At 47.9% G+C, this 16,079-nt stretch overlaps 1 protein-coding gene across 3 annotated transcripts in view; it reads right to left on the bottom strand.

Annotated features, from left to right (window-relative positions):
- Rims4 (regulating synaptic membrane exocytosis 4) overlaps positions 1-16,079 on the bottom strand; it is a 57,303-nt gene that overhangs the window by 17,703 nt on the left and 23,521 nt on the right. Inside the window, exon 2 of one of the 3 annotated variants that reach the window (XM_035446953.1) lies at positions 15,979-15,984. The exons of the other annotated variants lie outside the window; for them this stretch is intronic. Coding sequence (XP_035302844.1) covers positions 15,979-15,984 — 6 coding nt within the window. The remainder of the gene's footprint in view (positions 1-15,978; positions 15,985-16,079) is intronic. 3 annotated transcript variants of the gene reach the window in all.

Below are 16,079 nucleotides of genomic sequence, written 5' to 3'. Positions count from 1 at the left end.
CAAGCCACCAATGTCCCCGATCCCGCTGGCTCACCTGTACCCACTCTCCCTGGGGCACAGGGTACTCTTCATAGCTACCCAGCATACAACACCCTCCAGAGCTTGGTTAATGGATAGGCTTATTTGCATACTTTCTCCCCTGCAGTCTTCTCCATCAACCCCTTGTCCTCTACGGATACCATCTTAAGCACCTACCATGGGATATACTCTTTCAGAAGCTCTGCAAGGTCAGGCCAGGGCCTCTCAACGCCAGAGTGACTGACTCTGTGGGTAGCATATTGTTGGTGTTGTCTTGCTCAATATGGAATCCCTAGTAGTATCTCTAGTCCTCGTCACTAGATGCTAGTGGTGCCCCAGTCCAGCTATGCCAACCAAAATGGATCCAGGTGTTACCAACTATTCTCCAGAGAACAAATTCCCGGCACTGAGGATCACCAAGATCACTGGCTTTGAAGCCAGGTGGTGGGACGCAAATCCTGAATGCCTTTCTCATTGACTAGAGAGTGCATGGCATACTCAGCCTCCCTGGATCTCCATTTGTTTATCTGTAAAATGGGAGAGCTGCAGGGTTACGATGAAACAAAATGGCCTTTGTGCTTGGAATTCTTTCCCATCATGCCTTTCTTTATCAGCCACTCATTCCTTTGCCTCCATCTTGTGACACAATGCTCTCTCTCTCTCTCTCTCTCTCTCTCTCTCTCTCTCTCTCTCTCTCTCTCTCTGAAGGCCTCCAACCAGCTCCCGTCAACTCAGCCCCTCCACAGCCAACCCCTCTGCCTAAGAGCATGTTTTGGTTTCTTCCTGGTGCTGACCACGCAATGTGTTGGCTTTTTATTGGAAGGCCTCCACAAAGGTGTGTTCACCAATGGGAGCCTCCGAGCCATGAACAGTGTTCACTGTGGGTGTCCAACTGGTGAGTGCTGGATAGACCATGGTGCCCCAAGGAGTCCAGAAAGCTGAGGTTCTTATTCACCCTCCTTCAGTGTGGAGGACAATGACATACTCAGGGACTGGTTCACAGAGCCAATAAGGAGGAGCGGGAATATGCCTCCAGAAGGTCTCCCTCAGATCCCCATGGCCTGATAATTCATGGTAAGACTCACCTGTCCCACTAGGGCTCACTATGGATAGCGCAGATTCTTAATGAGGCCCTTCCCACAGCACTCCAGAATCTGGGGATAGCCTGGGGACCTCATCAGTGAGTGCTCGCTGACTGACCTACTGGGGAATACAGCCATGTGAACCCTGTTGGCATGTTGCTGCCAGGTGGGCCAAGTCACCTCTAGCCTCTTCTGCTGGCCTCTTCCCAGGACTATGGCTTTTGAGTCTCATATGTGCATGTACAGAGCCATCAAAACTATGTATGTTTGCCAAAGTGTGTGCTCACATGTTCCTGTCTCCTCGTGTCCTGGGTGCATTGATGCAGAAATGCCTGCACACTCAGAGACACACATATGAGTATACACTCAAAGATGCAAGGAATCCAAGTGTCTATATGAGTGGCTAGCTGCTGTCTGTGCCTGACCTTCACCAACTGGCTGGTGCGTACCTGTGCCATTTGAGTGTCTTGTGTGTTTCTATGGGTTTCTAGCCACTGTTCAATGTGCCTGAGGGTAACTGGGTACACCAGATGGGCAGCCTTAAAAGGCCCATGCCCAACCACTGGAGAAAGCTCACTCAAGAGATAGCAATATGCGTTTCTCTGTGTGTTGCCCAGTGTCTGGGAACACGTGATGGAAGTGTGTTCCTGTCTGCATTCATTTTCTCTAACCTGCTTCTCTCTAACGGGTGATATCCATTCCCACTCCTGTGTTCAGCAGGTACAGAGGTGTGGAAAGATCCAGAAACACCAGATGAGAGAAGTGTCCCTTTACACACAAACAGATGAAGACAAGGGCAGTCATGCACACGAACAAACAGTCCCTCCCTGAGGCTTCAGATCCATGACGAGGCACCTTCGGACAAGCTTCAGACACCTTCCCAGACATCTAATCCCCATCCCTGAGCCCTGTGCCCTGCCTCTGTGTCACCCTCACAGACTGACACCCTCATGCATAACAAACAGCTTGATCCCCAGGGCTGAGGAGGCCAGGGTGTATTTCATGTCTGTGCCAGTCTGTAGCCCTCAAGGAACCCCACACTCAGGCTCATGTGCCTCATGCCAGCGGGATTCAGGAAACAGGGAGTCTGGCTCTTTAGGAGGATGGCCCAGGCAATGGCCATGAAGTTCAGACTGCTTACTCATGGACCCTGTAAGGGGTTAATGACGACTATTTACCACCGTGCCTGGCACACAGTAGATGTTACTCAGAAGTGCTACAGTCATTACAGAGAGAGGATGTCCTCATGACACTGCCCAGTTTACCCTGCACAGCTGTCTTGCTGATGCTTTCACAAACATGCTGCATTCTTCCACCTGGAGACTCTCTGTACCCAAGCAGTCCAGAAATGTTCATCACCTAACCTCAGCTACTCAACTCTCCCATCAATCACCTCTTGCTGAGGCTTGTCTCAGGCTTTTGTTCCCTAGGAGGACAATGTTCCTCCTCATGTCCCTCCTCTGGGAGAAGAGACATCTTCCGGTCTAATCCTGAGAAAGAACACATCAGGATAAGTGGGTTTTAGGGCAGGGAAATTGGGAAAGCATGAACACAGTCATTATGGAATCAGGGACAACCATCCCCTCCATAGATAATGGGGACAAAAGTGTCACTACCTGGTAGATTAAGCATGAAGGAGGCTTTCTAGAGGTGGTGAACGCTGGGCAAAGGACTGTTTCCATCCTGCACAATTACCATTGTGGAGCTCAGGGTTTGTGTTCTGTAGACCCCGGATACCGAAAGTGCAACTGGCTACCCACAAGGCTGGTCACCCTGTTGTAATAAACTGAGTATGGGTGTCCCATTTTTCACTAGGCACTCATCTTTGCTGTACCCCAAATTCAAACGGTATAGTTTGCATTTTCTCCCACAGGATCTTAAGTCTCCCCTCCCAATTTTTTAGAGGGACGGGAGAAGGAGACACAGGAAAGGGGCAGGAGGAGCAATGACTAAGGACTGGAAGATGGAGCTAACGTGGCATGGTCCCTGGCTCTGCGACCTCACTGCTGAGAGCAGAAAGTAGATGGTCAGTGATTAATCACAGGTAAGCTAAGTGCTGGGAAGAGCCGGTGCATCACCCATGGCGGTCAGCAGAGACGGGGACTAACTTAGGATACTGACTCCTTTACTAGCTGAGCTGGAGTTATGGACTCTGTCTTTCTTTGACATCTTTGATAGTGAATTCTACTGGCTTTCCACCTGCCTCTGGCCATCGCCTCTGTTCACAGCCCCACTGGCTTCTACATTCATTAGGCCATTGCCATCCATGCACCCTTGAGGGAATCTATCTATCTATCTGTCTGTCTGTCTGTCTGTCTATCTATCTAATCTCCCTCTCTCCTTGCCACTAGTGGTTCATCACTTCCCACAACCTCAGAGCCACACTATGCAAATGAGCCCTACACTCCAGTCCCAGTCCCTAACCCCTGTTTATTGAAACTGTATTTCATCACCATGTGGAAGAGAACCAGGTCCCTGGACTCAACCTAAAGAAAGTTCAGTCTACTATGGGCTTTCTTCTTCCAACAAGCTTCTAATCCATGTTCCCTGCACCCTCCCCGCAAGTTTCAGAACCTTCTGGGATTACAGAGGCTTTTTCTCTCATTCACTGTGTTCCAGGGCTTGCAAAGTCATTGTCCCTTATACTGTATATCCCCTTTCTTGTCCATCTTCAAAGCCAGGCATCCTCAAGCTTGAACTCTAAATGGCTTACAAGTCGCTTCCAACCCACCACCCACAAGCCATTAGCAGATTAAAACACTTCAGAACAAGGCATTCCACTCTGACTAGTCCATTCTACACAAGCAATCACAGAAGAGCACGAAGCTATGCACCCAGGGGTTCCCCACTGGACTGTTCACACCAATGAGATACCAGAGTTAACCGCCCATCGATGAAGAACCAGTTAATTAAATGACACACCACCACAATAAAAGACCGTGTAACTGACGAAAAGACTCATCTACATCCACAGTGACACAGAACGGCTCCCTCAGCAGGCTGCTGAGTTAAAAAAGCAGGTTGCAGGCAGTATGTAAAACGTGGTGCCATTTCTGTAAAGCTATAGATAGCTGTGCATGTGCGCGTGTGAGTGTGTGTGTGAGAGTGTGTGTGTGTGTGTCTGTGCAGAGAAAGAGCGAGCAGTTGGTCTTTATATTTATTCATAACAGAAAAATCTAGGAAGACATGAACTAAAAAGCCAATGGTGAGTAATTGTGGGATGGGGATGTTAGCAGGAATGTGTACAAGATCATTTTTTTAACCACTTTTACACCTAAGTATAAGTGCACAGGCCATAAGTGTAGAGTTTGGCGAATTTTTACAAACGAAATAAGACTGTATAATTCGCATAGATTTTAAAACAAATAACAACAAGCATTCCAAGGACCTCAAGGAGCCCAGCACCTTCCCCAGTAGTTTACAGGGGCAGCCACCACTCGGGTCTCTAATGGCAGCCGTTACTTTTGCGTGGTTTTCACGGTTATGTAAGGAGCCCTTCTTTTCTGGGGAGAAACAGCTGCTTTCTTAAGCTGCTTCCACCTCTGAGGTCCGTGCATGTTACTGTCTGTAGTCACTTCACACAACTTGTTCATGCGCTGTTTGGGTGGGGGGCTTTTGCTGGCTTCTCACCAAGTTTGAAGCTATGGAGGAATGATGTTGCTCTGGCTATTTCAGTGGAAGGCTCTTGGGGGGATCTGCACCTGTGTCTTTTGGAAATGTACCTGGGAGTGGAGCTGCCGGGTCACAAGGTAGATATTTGTTCCGCTTTAGCTGACTCTGCCAAATAGCTTCACCAATTTAGACTCTATCTAGTACACTGGGGAGGAGATTTTATTTCTCTTTTGTGTGCTTATTTGCCATTTGGATTTTTTTTATAGTTAAACATATTAAGTCCACAATATAAATGAAAGTAAAATACAAATATATTCACAAATAGATCACAGCTCTAACCATGCCATGACCTTACTCCAAACCCCAGAATGGCTCTTCCTGTTCTGACAAATTAAATATAATCATTGTACCGGTTCTCTCACGGCTCCTGCCCTCCCTGTTTCCCTAGCTTGGCTGGGCTCTTCATGCTCCATGCCCATTCCCACAACTTCCCCATCTTAGTTCCCTCTCTCCCCTCCCCTCCCCTCTCCTCCCCTCTCCTCCCGGCCCCTCCCCTCCCCTCCCTTTCCTCCCTCAACTTTACCACCAAGCTTCCAACCACCCCCCAGAATCTGTCCTTAAACAATGCCTATATCAGGCACTCTTATCCCATTTTGTCTTAGAATGGAAGTAACAGTACAAAATTCTTAGATGTGTTGTGAGCATTAAATGTAATAGGTTACAGGGTGGCAGTCAGTGCAGTCACCACCCCACACCAGCAGGACCCCCCCCCGCCCGCAATGGGTCTGCACAATGGGCATTGCCAATAGTAGACTGGAAAGAGGCCAACAGTGCCAAGGGCCCTCCTGCAGAACTACTGGATACTGGTGGGTTCTGAGAAAGACGCACATATTCCTTGAGCTGTATCCCCAGGGATGAGCCACCGTGCTCCCACGGACAGTTCCACACTCATGCTCACACGATAGCTCAAGTTAAACTCAGCACACCATACAAGCACACACACATACAGGACATGGATGTAAGAAAGGGACAGTGGGGGTCCTAGGCATGGGTGGGAGATGAGAGAACATGGAAGTAACCACAATTGGAATGCACCATATGTGTGTATGAAGTTGTCAAAGAGCAAAATTTAGTAAAAGGTCAATGTAATGGTTTATGCGATAATGTAACAGGATTTCACCCTCTGGAAATTCTAGTGACACAGGTCAGCACTCAACAAGGGTGGCTGTCGCCAGTGCATTATTCCCACTATGTCAGTGCCAGCAACATTCTCACACCAACCATGAGGTAGTTGCCACTCCACTTTACCCAGGAAGAAAGTGGGGACCAAAAAGTGACTTCCACTGGGTGTGGTGGTGCACAGTGGTGATGCCAGGACTGGGGACAAGCAGGCAGGAGAACCGAAAATGTGGGGTTAGCTTAGTAACTTTCCTAAGGATACAGAGACACCCACAGCTGATCAGGGCAGAGCTGACGCCAAACCCAGGTCTTTCTGATTTCCATGCCAGGTGTTTTCCCTCCCTCTCTCTTCCCCCCTCTCTCTGTGTATATGCGGAAATCAGGAGTCACTTCTCTACTTCAACCATGTGGGGCCTGGGTCTTGGCTGCAAGCACCTTTACATGCTGAGCAATACCCTCATTCAGATTCCTTTTTTAGTTAAGATTTGTTTTTATTATTTTTAATTATGTGTAGTTGTGTCCATGTGTTGTGGGTGTGTGCATATGAGCGTAGGAGTCAGCAGAGGCCAGAGGCATCAGATTCCCCTGGAACTGGAGTTACAGATGGTAATGATGGTACAGAAAACCAAACCCAGGTCTTCTGGAAGAGCAGCCAGTGCTCTTAACCACAGAGCCATCTCTTCAGTTCTCAATGAGCCACTGAGCTGAATTGACCGTCTCTACCACAGAGGTCAGGCCATTTCTTCCAAGGAGACTTTTTTACCCAACTCCTTGAGTTGACCTCTACTAGAGCACACTGGAGCAGGGTCCTGCTGGCCGCATGGTGAGTATGATCTCAGTCCTCATTTGCTTCCATTCAGCACAGAGGATACCGCCCAGTTGCTTGCCCACTAAGCCTGTTACACTGGCTTGGCATAAAGACAAATCCCCAAGAAAACTATACATCTCCAGTAAGGGAATATGACTCTGTTGCTCATACCTGAAGGGGAACCGGATTAACACATCTTCTAAGAGCATTTACAAAGAGCAAGAGAATAATAATGACAAATTATGAGAGCAGACACAATTGTTTTTGGCTGTTACCCTATTCTGTGCACTATTAGACACGTAATTCAATCTACAATGTCTCTGAGAGGCAAGTGTTATAGCCTAATTTTACAACAAGGAAACAGGTTTGGAGTAGGTCAGTAACACATCCAGGCATATATTAGACAAGCTGAAGCCAGTGGGAAGGCGGGACCAGAGTGGGAACAACAGACCCTGTATCCCCAGTCACTGGAGGTCTCGGGTGGAGGATGGAGGGTGCCAAGCTACTTCTCACCTTGGCATTTCTCTGCAGGTGAATGTTGCCCACTTTGTTTTCCACACAAGGAGCCTGAAGCTGAGAGGATGCATAACATTGTCCCAGGTCCCTAGGCCCTCCATCCCTAACCACCACTGATCCCCAACTAGAGTCTAAATCTGTGTGTTCACTGTAGGCCCACATAGCAGCCTGTGAATCCCAAGGTACAAGAGCTCCAGGTGACTCGATTAATTAAAATGAGGCTGAAATACCAAGATCCTGGCACATTGCTACTTTTTCTAATGGCCGCCGCCTCCTTCTGTGGCCAGCCTCTCCCAGAACTGGATATTCCTAGTGGCTTTAGCTTCCCCTGCCTTACTTGACTGAGCTTTCAACCCCACCTGAAAACTGAAAGCTAAAGCCATCTGTGGGGTTCAGAGTACTGACAGAGCCTCTGGCTGTCTCTGAGGAAAGACGGAGGAATCACAAATCTGGTGACTTCTATGAAGAGCATTACTGCCCTCCACTTTGACCTAGAGCCCCCCCCCCTTTGATCTAGAGCCACCAGAACCTGCCTTCCCTTGAGGCCAGATTAGCCCCCCATTTGGAGCGAATTTAAGGACCCTCCAGACCAAAACCTCCACTGTTCAGAGGATGACTGAGGCTCCAGGAGGGCCATTATCAATGGTCATGTCTGTGAAGCACAATTCTCGTATGGCTCTCATGCTCTCTGTTCTTTGGTCCACAGCCACTCACTGAGACAGCTAGAGGATCTCCAGGAGGTGCTGGTGTCTAGTGGCCTGAAGTGTGGGCCATGGAGAAGTCTTCAGAGCCTGGTTGCTTGGATCCTTAACCCTGGCCCCCAGCCATACCACTAGCTATATGCTTTTGAGTAAGTTGCCCCACCAGGCTGTCTTAGCTTCCTCCTCAGCTATGCGTGCTGGTGTACATCTGCAAGCCCAGCACTCTCGGGGGCTGAAGTAGGAAAAGAAAGAGTCGAAGGTCCAGGTTGCAGTGAAATTCTACCTCAAAAAGAAAAAAATGGAAAGGGCTGGAGATGTGGCCCAGTTTTAAAAAATACACATAAATCTCTGAGTTTGACCTCATCACTGAAACACACACACACACACACACACACACACACACACGAGCGAGAGAGAGAGAGAGAGAGAGAGAGAGAGAGAGAGAGAGAGGAGAGTTTAAGATACCTTACTGTCATTTTCCTCGTTTATCCCCAGTGTTGTGTCCACTACAGAACTGGCCTTTCCCATCAGCTCTCCCTGAGACCTGCACAGGCTTTCTTTCTAAAGAACACAGCACTTCTTTGATTAGAAACTTTGGAGGCACCCACAGCTTGCAGAATACATCAAAGGCTGTAACACACTGCTTTTCAGACCCGGTCCTAATTTACAACCCCAGCTCCCTGCTGTTTATCCATTTTCCTTTCCCCACAGTGAGCTCGACATTCTGGTGGATGGAATACTTCCAAATGTGGCCAGCCACATCCCAAACAAAAGTCTTAGACCCCCTCCTCTTCTCCCCTGGATGGAGTTGTGTTTTGCTTTTAAGACAAGGTCTCATTATGTAGCTTTGGCTGGCCTGGAACTTGAAGCAGACACTAGGCTGCCCTTGAACTCACAGAGATCCCCCAGCCTCAGCTTCCCCATAGCTGGGATTACAGGTGTGCCCTATCACACCCAGCCTAGTAGGGAGATTTTTTTAAAGCAACTGTTTGTTGAATTACAATATATACAAAGACAAGTATGTATGTAGTATACAGTGTTTAGGAGCTCAGAGCTTAATAAACATTACACAATGTACTAGTCTATACTGTCAGCTGCCAGATGGAGAAACAGACAGAGCATTCTTAATGCCCAGGAGCTTCCCCTGCCCACATCTAGCTACCTCCCCACAAGAAGAGTTTAACTGTTCTGATGCCTAAGAGCACAGACTGTGTTATCCAAAATATTGTGTTGCCCCCTTCCTCTGTGTGCGTGCGTGCGTGCGTGCGTGCGTGCGTGCGTGCGTGCGTGTGTGTGTGTGGTTTATGTTTGTGTGGGTATATGGAGACCAGACGTCAATGTGTCTTCCTCAAATACTCTTCACCTTATCTTTGAGACACAGTCTTTCACTGAACCTAGAACTCACTGATTGGCTAGAATGGCTGGCCAGTGAGCTCCAGAGATCTGCATGTCTCTGCCTACCCAGTGCTGGGCTTACAGATGTGCCTCACTGTTTTTTACATGCCTGCTGGGCTCGTCCTCCCGTGCCCACGCACAGCAAGCACTTTGTTCAGTGAACGATCTCCCCAGCCTAGCCTGTAACATCTAGAACCACCTAATGCATTTTCTTTACTGTCGGGCTTCTCTCACTCAAAACTGTACTTATGAGGTTTGTCACTTGAACGGTTTCATTCACTCTCTTTATTGTAGTACAATGTGTGAATGTATCAAAATAATTCTCATCCATTCTATTATTGGTGAGCACTTGGGTAATCTCCATATGGAGATATTACAAATGGCTCTGCCAAAACTATTCTTGCATGTGTCTTTTGGTGACCATTTGTGCACAGTTCTACAAGGCACAAACCTAAGGCTGGAAATGCTGGGTCACAGCATACAAATTTAGAAAGCTCCCTACAGCATGTTGTGGACTGGGTAGGTTAGCACACAGAGTTTCCTTCAGCAGGAAGTAACATCCTGAAGAAATGGCATTCAGTGCAGGGGGTCTTTGGTGGGGAAGAATGATGGCAAGATTGTTGATGAATGTCCCTTTGGCTCACATCCGCATTCTCCAAACGGAAGGCCTGTTAAGTGTACAGAGAACAAACAACACTCAGGGTGGGAGAGGAAGGAGTAGACACTTGTCTGCAGCCATCTGGCATTAGGTAAACTGTGTATATTAGCATTAACCTGGATATTATCATCAACTGTTCTCCAATACCAGGCCTGATAGTCATCATTTCACTGATATTACTGCCCGCATTTTCAGCATCCCCAGAATCAAGGTGCTAGATGACCAACGACATGTAGAAGCTAATTCTGCAAGGGTTTGACCCTCTCTGTGGTATAAAGCCATGAGTGGCTCCGAAAGGTCTTAGACACTACTGTACATAGAAGCCAAGCAGCAGCCGTGGGAACTGTCCATGGTGCTACCCAGTGCAGAGCTCATGGTGCTCATCAGGGGCCAAGGCTGGGCCTGGCTGGGACTGGGGGTCTCACAGGAGGGATGATTTCAAGACTAGGGGACATGCCCATCTCATCTAGTATAGTTCAAAATCACACTTTATTCCCACCAGCTTCCCCCAAAGCATCATGTTTCAGGGCTGGATAAATGGCTCAAAGGGTAAGAGTGCCAGCATGAGGACCTGAGTTTGGATCCCCAGCACTCATGTAAAAATACGAGTGTGGCCACACACATCTGTAACCACAGGGATGTGGAAGGCAGAAACAAGAGAATCTCTGTGGCTTGCTGGCCACCAGCCTGGCTCCAGGTTCAGCGAGAGACCCTGGCTCAAGTGAGTGACAGAGAGCAGGACACCTGACATCATCCATGAGGCATTAGCATGAACACCTGTACACACACACACACACACACACACACACACACACACACACACACACACGAGTATGGACCATTTTCACAGTAGAGTTGGACCTGATGCACCTGCCCAAGGTGGGCAGGAAGCTGAAGCCAGAGCATGATCTCGGTTCACTGCAGGTCCAGTTGTTTCTACCCTCAGGTATGGGAAAAGGAGAATGCCTCCGGCCTTATTACACAGGCTCTGAAGGAGAGACCATGAAGACACAGAGAGGAGAGACAAGGAAGCAATGAGGCATTTGTGAGCACCAGAGAGGGAAAGAGGGCTGTGACAGGGTCTCCAGGCTAATGTTTGCAACATTTATACTATACTGTGCTTTGTAACCCTACCTGCTTCTGCCCTAGAAAGAAATTTTGTTTGCACTTATCCAATAAACTAAACATTTATCGGGCTCATTCCTTATGCCATGTTTTTCTTGATGGGGGATGAAGGGGGGGCATCTGAAGAACAAACTCCATCCGGAGGGGCTATCAGGCGGTGGAGGGGGGAAGATATAGCAGGTAATTTTCATGCTTCCAACAGGATCTTTACTAATTACCTATTCAGTGCCACAGTCTGTGCTGGAGACTCACAATGCAGATGAATGAAACCAAGACTTTGCTGAAACTCTTCTACCTGGAGGCAGACAAGTAAAGGGGCAATTATAACACACGGTGTTCTAATTACAATGTAGTATAGAATAAGGGCAGAGATGTATGCAGAACATTACGAGACCTGGGGAGAGAGATAATTAATCTTACACCAGAGGCGGAGGCAGGGTCTGGATTGAAAGCAGAATTATTTCAATGCTGAATTATACCTAATTGCAAATAAAATAGTATCTCACTGACCACGCAAATAAAATAGTATCTCATTGACCACGCAAATAAAATAGTATCTCATTGACCATACAAGTGTTACATTCTGGTACAGCTGAAGGTTATGTTGACAAGTGGGAAACATGTAGAAAGAAGGTGGGGGAAATGTGGACTCAAAAGGTCAATGAAGGCTGGAACGTTCTGGATGCAGAGAAAATACAATGGCAGAAGGGGCTCTACACTCAGCAGAGACAGACATTCTCTCCGCTCCAGCCAACATGAAATGACTGTATAGAGAAGGGGCCCTGCAACAGTCACTGGGAGACAGCTGGCACTGAAATGATGCCCCCACCAGTGGCTACCTTTCCTTAGAAGCCATTTCTACCATCACTCAGAACAAACTGAATAAACACACTGGAAGAAGTGGGTTGTGGACAAAGGTACAGTCTATTTCCCCATCTGGCACTGGGAGGCTTCACAGAACACACAGTATCCAAGTCTGCCAGGATTTGCCCCAAACCCATACTACAAAGCCTGACGTCATGCACTTACCAGGTGCTCCATCCACTCTGACTACTCATCTCCACCAAACAGCCCACTCACTTCCGTCTCAGCAGCACAGGCTCTGGAGCTATACAACTATGTTTAGGACTGCAGCGGCCCTCTTCCCCTGATCTCCCCCTCTATAGTGCTGGGGACCAAGTTCAGGACTTTGTCCATGCTGGGCGAGCGCTCTGCTCCTGAGCCCCAGCCCAGCCTCTGTCACTTTCTGATCAAACTAAAGAAAGTCACTGAACGTATGAGCCTCGATTCCCTTGTATGATAGGACCCACCACACACTTTTGCAAAGAGTCGGTGTTATCTGTCAGCTCTCGCTAGGTTACGAGGCAGTAACAAAGGGCTCCAAGTTTCAATAACTTATGGAACAAAGGTTTAGTTTTTGCTCATCTTCAACGTTATTTAAGAGTTGGCAGGAGCCCTGTCCCAGGAATACTCTAGGACCTGGGGTGAAGGAGCAAGTCCTGTGTGAGAAATGACGCTTCGGTGGCATGGAAGCAGGAGAGATAGAGCCATGGAGAGTGTTTGTTTGTTTGTTTGTTTTTTAGTCACTTTTGCTTTTCTCTTCATATACTTCAAAGGTTTAAGAAACATTTTTAAAAAGGAAAAGAAAGAAATATGATAGCCCTGATAATGTGAAAAGGCCAAAGGAACAGAGAACGGGAAGCTTGGACACCCACACTGGAAAGAGAACACATCTAGCCACTAAATGATTCATGATGACAAGGCAGCATGCGAGCTTGTCACAGCAGAGAGCCATACTAACTGTGAAATAGTCTCTCCTGTCCCTCGTGGGACTGAATTCAATGGCATAACATATGCGCAGTTCCTGTCATAGCAAGATAAGAGTATAGAGTAAATTATAGCCACAATTACCAATGACAATGAGATGGACACACTCTTTCCAGTTCTCAGAAACTCAGGAAACAAGCTCCCAGAACTGAAGCAAAATTCACCAAAGGCTCCACACCAAGAAAGTGATAGAGGCAAGAGGCAAAATCAGTCTGCATGGAGCAGCAAATTCCTTTACAAGATCCAGAAAGTCCAAATGTCCATCAAGACATAAATAACTAAACAAACTGTGGGATATACACATATACACACAGTAGATTATTATTGTGTGTTATATGCTACAACATAGATGAACCTTGACAACAGATACACACACACACACACACACACACACACACACACACACACAATCAGTTACCTGATTTTACAAAATGCGCAAGCAAATCTATTGAGATAAAAAGACTAGTGTTTCCCAGGACAGGAGTGAGGAGAGATGGGAACTGACTAGCCGTGAATACAAAGTATCTTTGGTGGGTAACAAAAATGTTGTGCAACTGACTGGGATGACAGCTACTTATCTGTGGATTTACTAAAACCCACAGAACTGTAAACTATATAAATCAAACAGGTGAACTATATGGTATGTGGATTATAGTCCAGTAAGAGGTAGGTGTGTGTGTGTGTGTGTGTGTGTGTGTGTGTGTGTGTAACATATCCATATCATCTCATAGCTCAGGCCTGAGTTTAACTCCATTCTACACAGACCCCTCAGAATCAAGGAGACAGTAGCATGGGGTGGGGAAGGCCCTGGCCAGGAATAGTAAACACTTTAGCTGAACAAGAGGCTAGCTTGTGAACCCTGCTGGAAGGCCAGGGCAGCCTTCATCTCAGAATGTGCTTGCATAGGGGCCCAGGAATGAAAACACCATGATGGGATTCCTGGACCAGCAGGTTGTTCTTCAGTGACAAGTCCCTGAGAGGAAGGACCAGGACATCAGAAGATAAAGAGGATAGGAAAGTTTGGGACCAGAAAGTTTTGAGCAAGCTATGTGTTATGCCAAGCAAGTTTGTTAAGAAGTGCCATATCTTATATACAGTTTTCCTGAAGGGAAAAATGGGGGCATCAGCAATAAAACTATCATACAATAGGACAAAGTCATCAGGAAACCAGTCAGGCAGTCCTGAACAAGAGACGCAGGACATCTCAAGTGCTCCACAGACTGGTGGCCTGGGGACTGATAACCACAGCCCCTTGCCCTCAAGAGTTGGGTTCTCACAGCTCCCCCAAGGTCCTGGCCCCAGGCCATTACTGGCCTTGGCAAGCATGTACCTGATTTTAGGTAGGAAACTAAGTCGCTTCTCCATACATCAGGGCCTCATGGAAAGTCCCAGAACAGTCTAGCCCTCAACAACAGGAAACATGGATGCAGGGTAGAGGGTGGGACTAGAGGGCCCAATTCCTCCTCCCACCCCACCAAGGCAAGCTGTCTGTCTTCTGTGCTTCAGGGTTGCACCTCCACCCTCCTCAACAGAAGGCCAACTTCTTCAGAGCTTCCCAGAGAGCAACCAGTTAGAACCAGCCAAAAGCACCTAGCGGCAGCGCCCTTGAAAGCAATTCCCCTTGGGTGAGCTGCCTTCAGCACTGGGAGCCTTGAGAAATGCCAGCCATGAGTGATATATCTGCTGTTGATCGTGCTCAGCTCCTTAGGTCCCTAGACCAGTCCCTCTTTGAACTGCCCTTCAGGACAGCGGCTCCCTGAGCCAACTAATTCCTCCCCACAAGAAACACCCAGCTTAACGCAGGCTGGGGTCGCTTTTGCTCTTCCGTTTAAACAAAGGCACCTCTTAATTGACCTTAGCAGACCCACAGAGCTACTCAGCCCAGCTGGGCTGTAACGCCTGTTCCTTTCCACTCTCTCAAATGAGGGCAGGGACCACGCCTGCCTCAGAGCTGGCAATCGGCAGGTGCTCCACACTGATGCTGTGCCTGGTGAATTTCAACCTGGTACCTCTCAGTGGTAATGTGCAAACAGTCCTCCAGGGACCTTGTTAAATGTAGATTCTGTCCCTGCAGGTTTGGGGTGGGACCTGCAAGTCTGCCTTTCTGACACCCCCTAGATGAGACCAACATTATTGAACTGTGGCCCACATACTGAGTCGCAAGACGACTCTCTTTTCTGATTTCAACACTTTTTTTGGTCTTGAAGGAGCCTCTCAGAGCTGATGAATCCTATTCACTCCTCCCTTAGAAAAGAACCTTCCAGACAGACAATACACTGCAGAAATCTTTAGTGCATGTAATTCATGGGTTAAAAGCTATTTCCCAGCACCTAGAAACCATAGTTCTGATGGAAAAAAGGAAGCAAACGGGGCAGAGAAGGGCAAGACTTGGTGGGGGACTCCGGTAATGTAGATCTGGTCCCAGTTCTGCACCGTGGACTTCCCATGTGACATCATATAAATTTCTGACCCATCTGGCAGATTGGTGATGATCAACATTCTCTCTCTCTCTCTCTCTCTCTCTCTCTCTCTCTCTCTCTCTCTCTCTTTCCCTCTCCCTCTCTCTCTGGTAGCTGTTGCCTAAAATAGCCCATGCTAAGAATTTTTACACTGTGTCTGGATTGAGGGGAAAAAAAGTGCCATGATTGATTTGTGATGCCTACCATGGTCTTGAAAAAGAGGGCCTTGATTAACTGGTGATGTCTGCCAAGGTCCTAAGCCTAAAGGGCCTCTGGGACTTCCTGCCAGATGTCTGCCTACCCCAGAGAGCCTTCCAGTGGTGACATCCTTAGCTCATCTTGAGTCACACTAGGCTGGAGAGAGAGGCTTGGGTTCACCTCTAAGATAAGATGGAGGGATTTTTTTTTAAGGTGTTGCCTTCCCTGATCTGTAGTCATGCAGCCCTCTTTGAGAAGAGAGAGCAGAATCCCTGTTGGTGGCAGAAGACAAGGTGTCCTTGTACTCCCACCCTTGGCTATCTTTAACTGCAAGGACACAGGTTCAGGTAGAAGCTGAAATACAGAAGGACCACCCAGCTTCCAAGGGAGGGGCTGCCACCACCCTCTCATGGCTCCCAAGTTGCCACACGGGTAGCCAATTGAGGCATCTCCTGCCAAGGGACAGGAGAGGCCTCACCTCCTATGAGACTCCTCAGGTCT

The sequence above is a fragment of the Cricetulus griseus genome, chromosome 6 (genome assembly GCF_003668045.3).
Source record: "Cricetulus griseus strain 17A/GY chromosome 6, alternate assembly CriGri-PICRH-1.0, whole genome shotgun sequence".
Taxonomy (NCBI): Eukaryota; Metazoa; Chordata; class Mammalia; order Rodentia; family Cricetidae; genus Cricetulus; species Cricetulus griseus.
The sequence above is the reverse complement of the archived record's forward strand: the minus strand, read 5'-3'. Positions and strand labels throughout refer to the sequence as shown.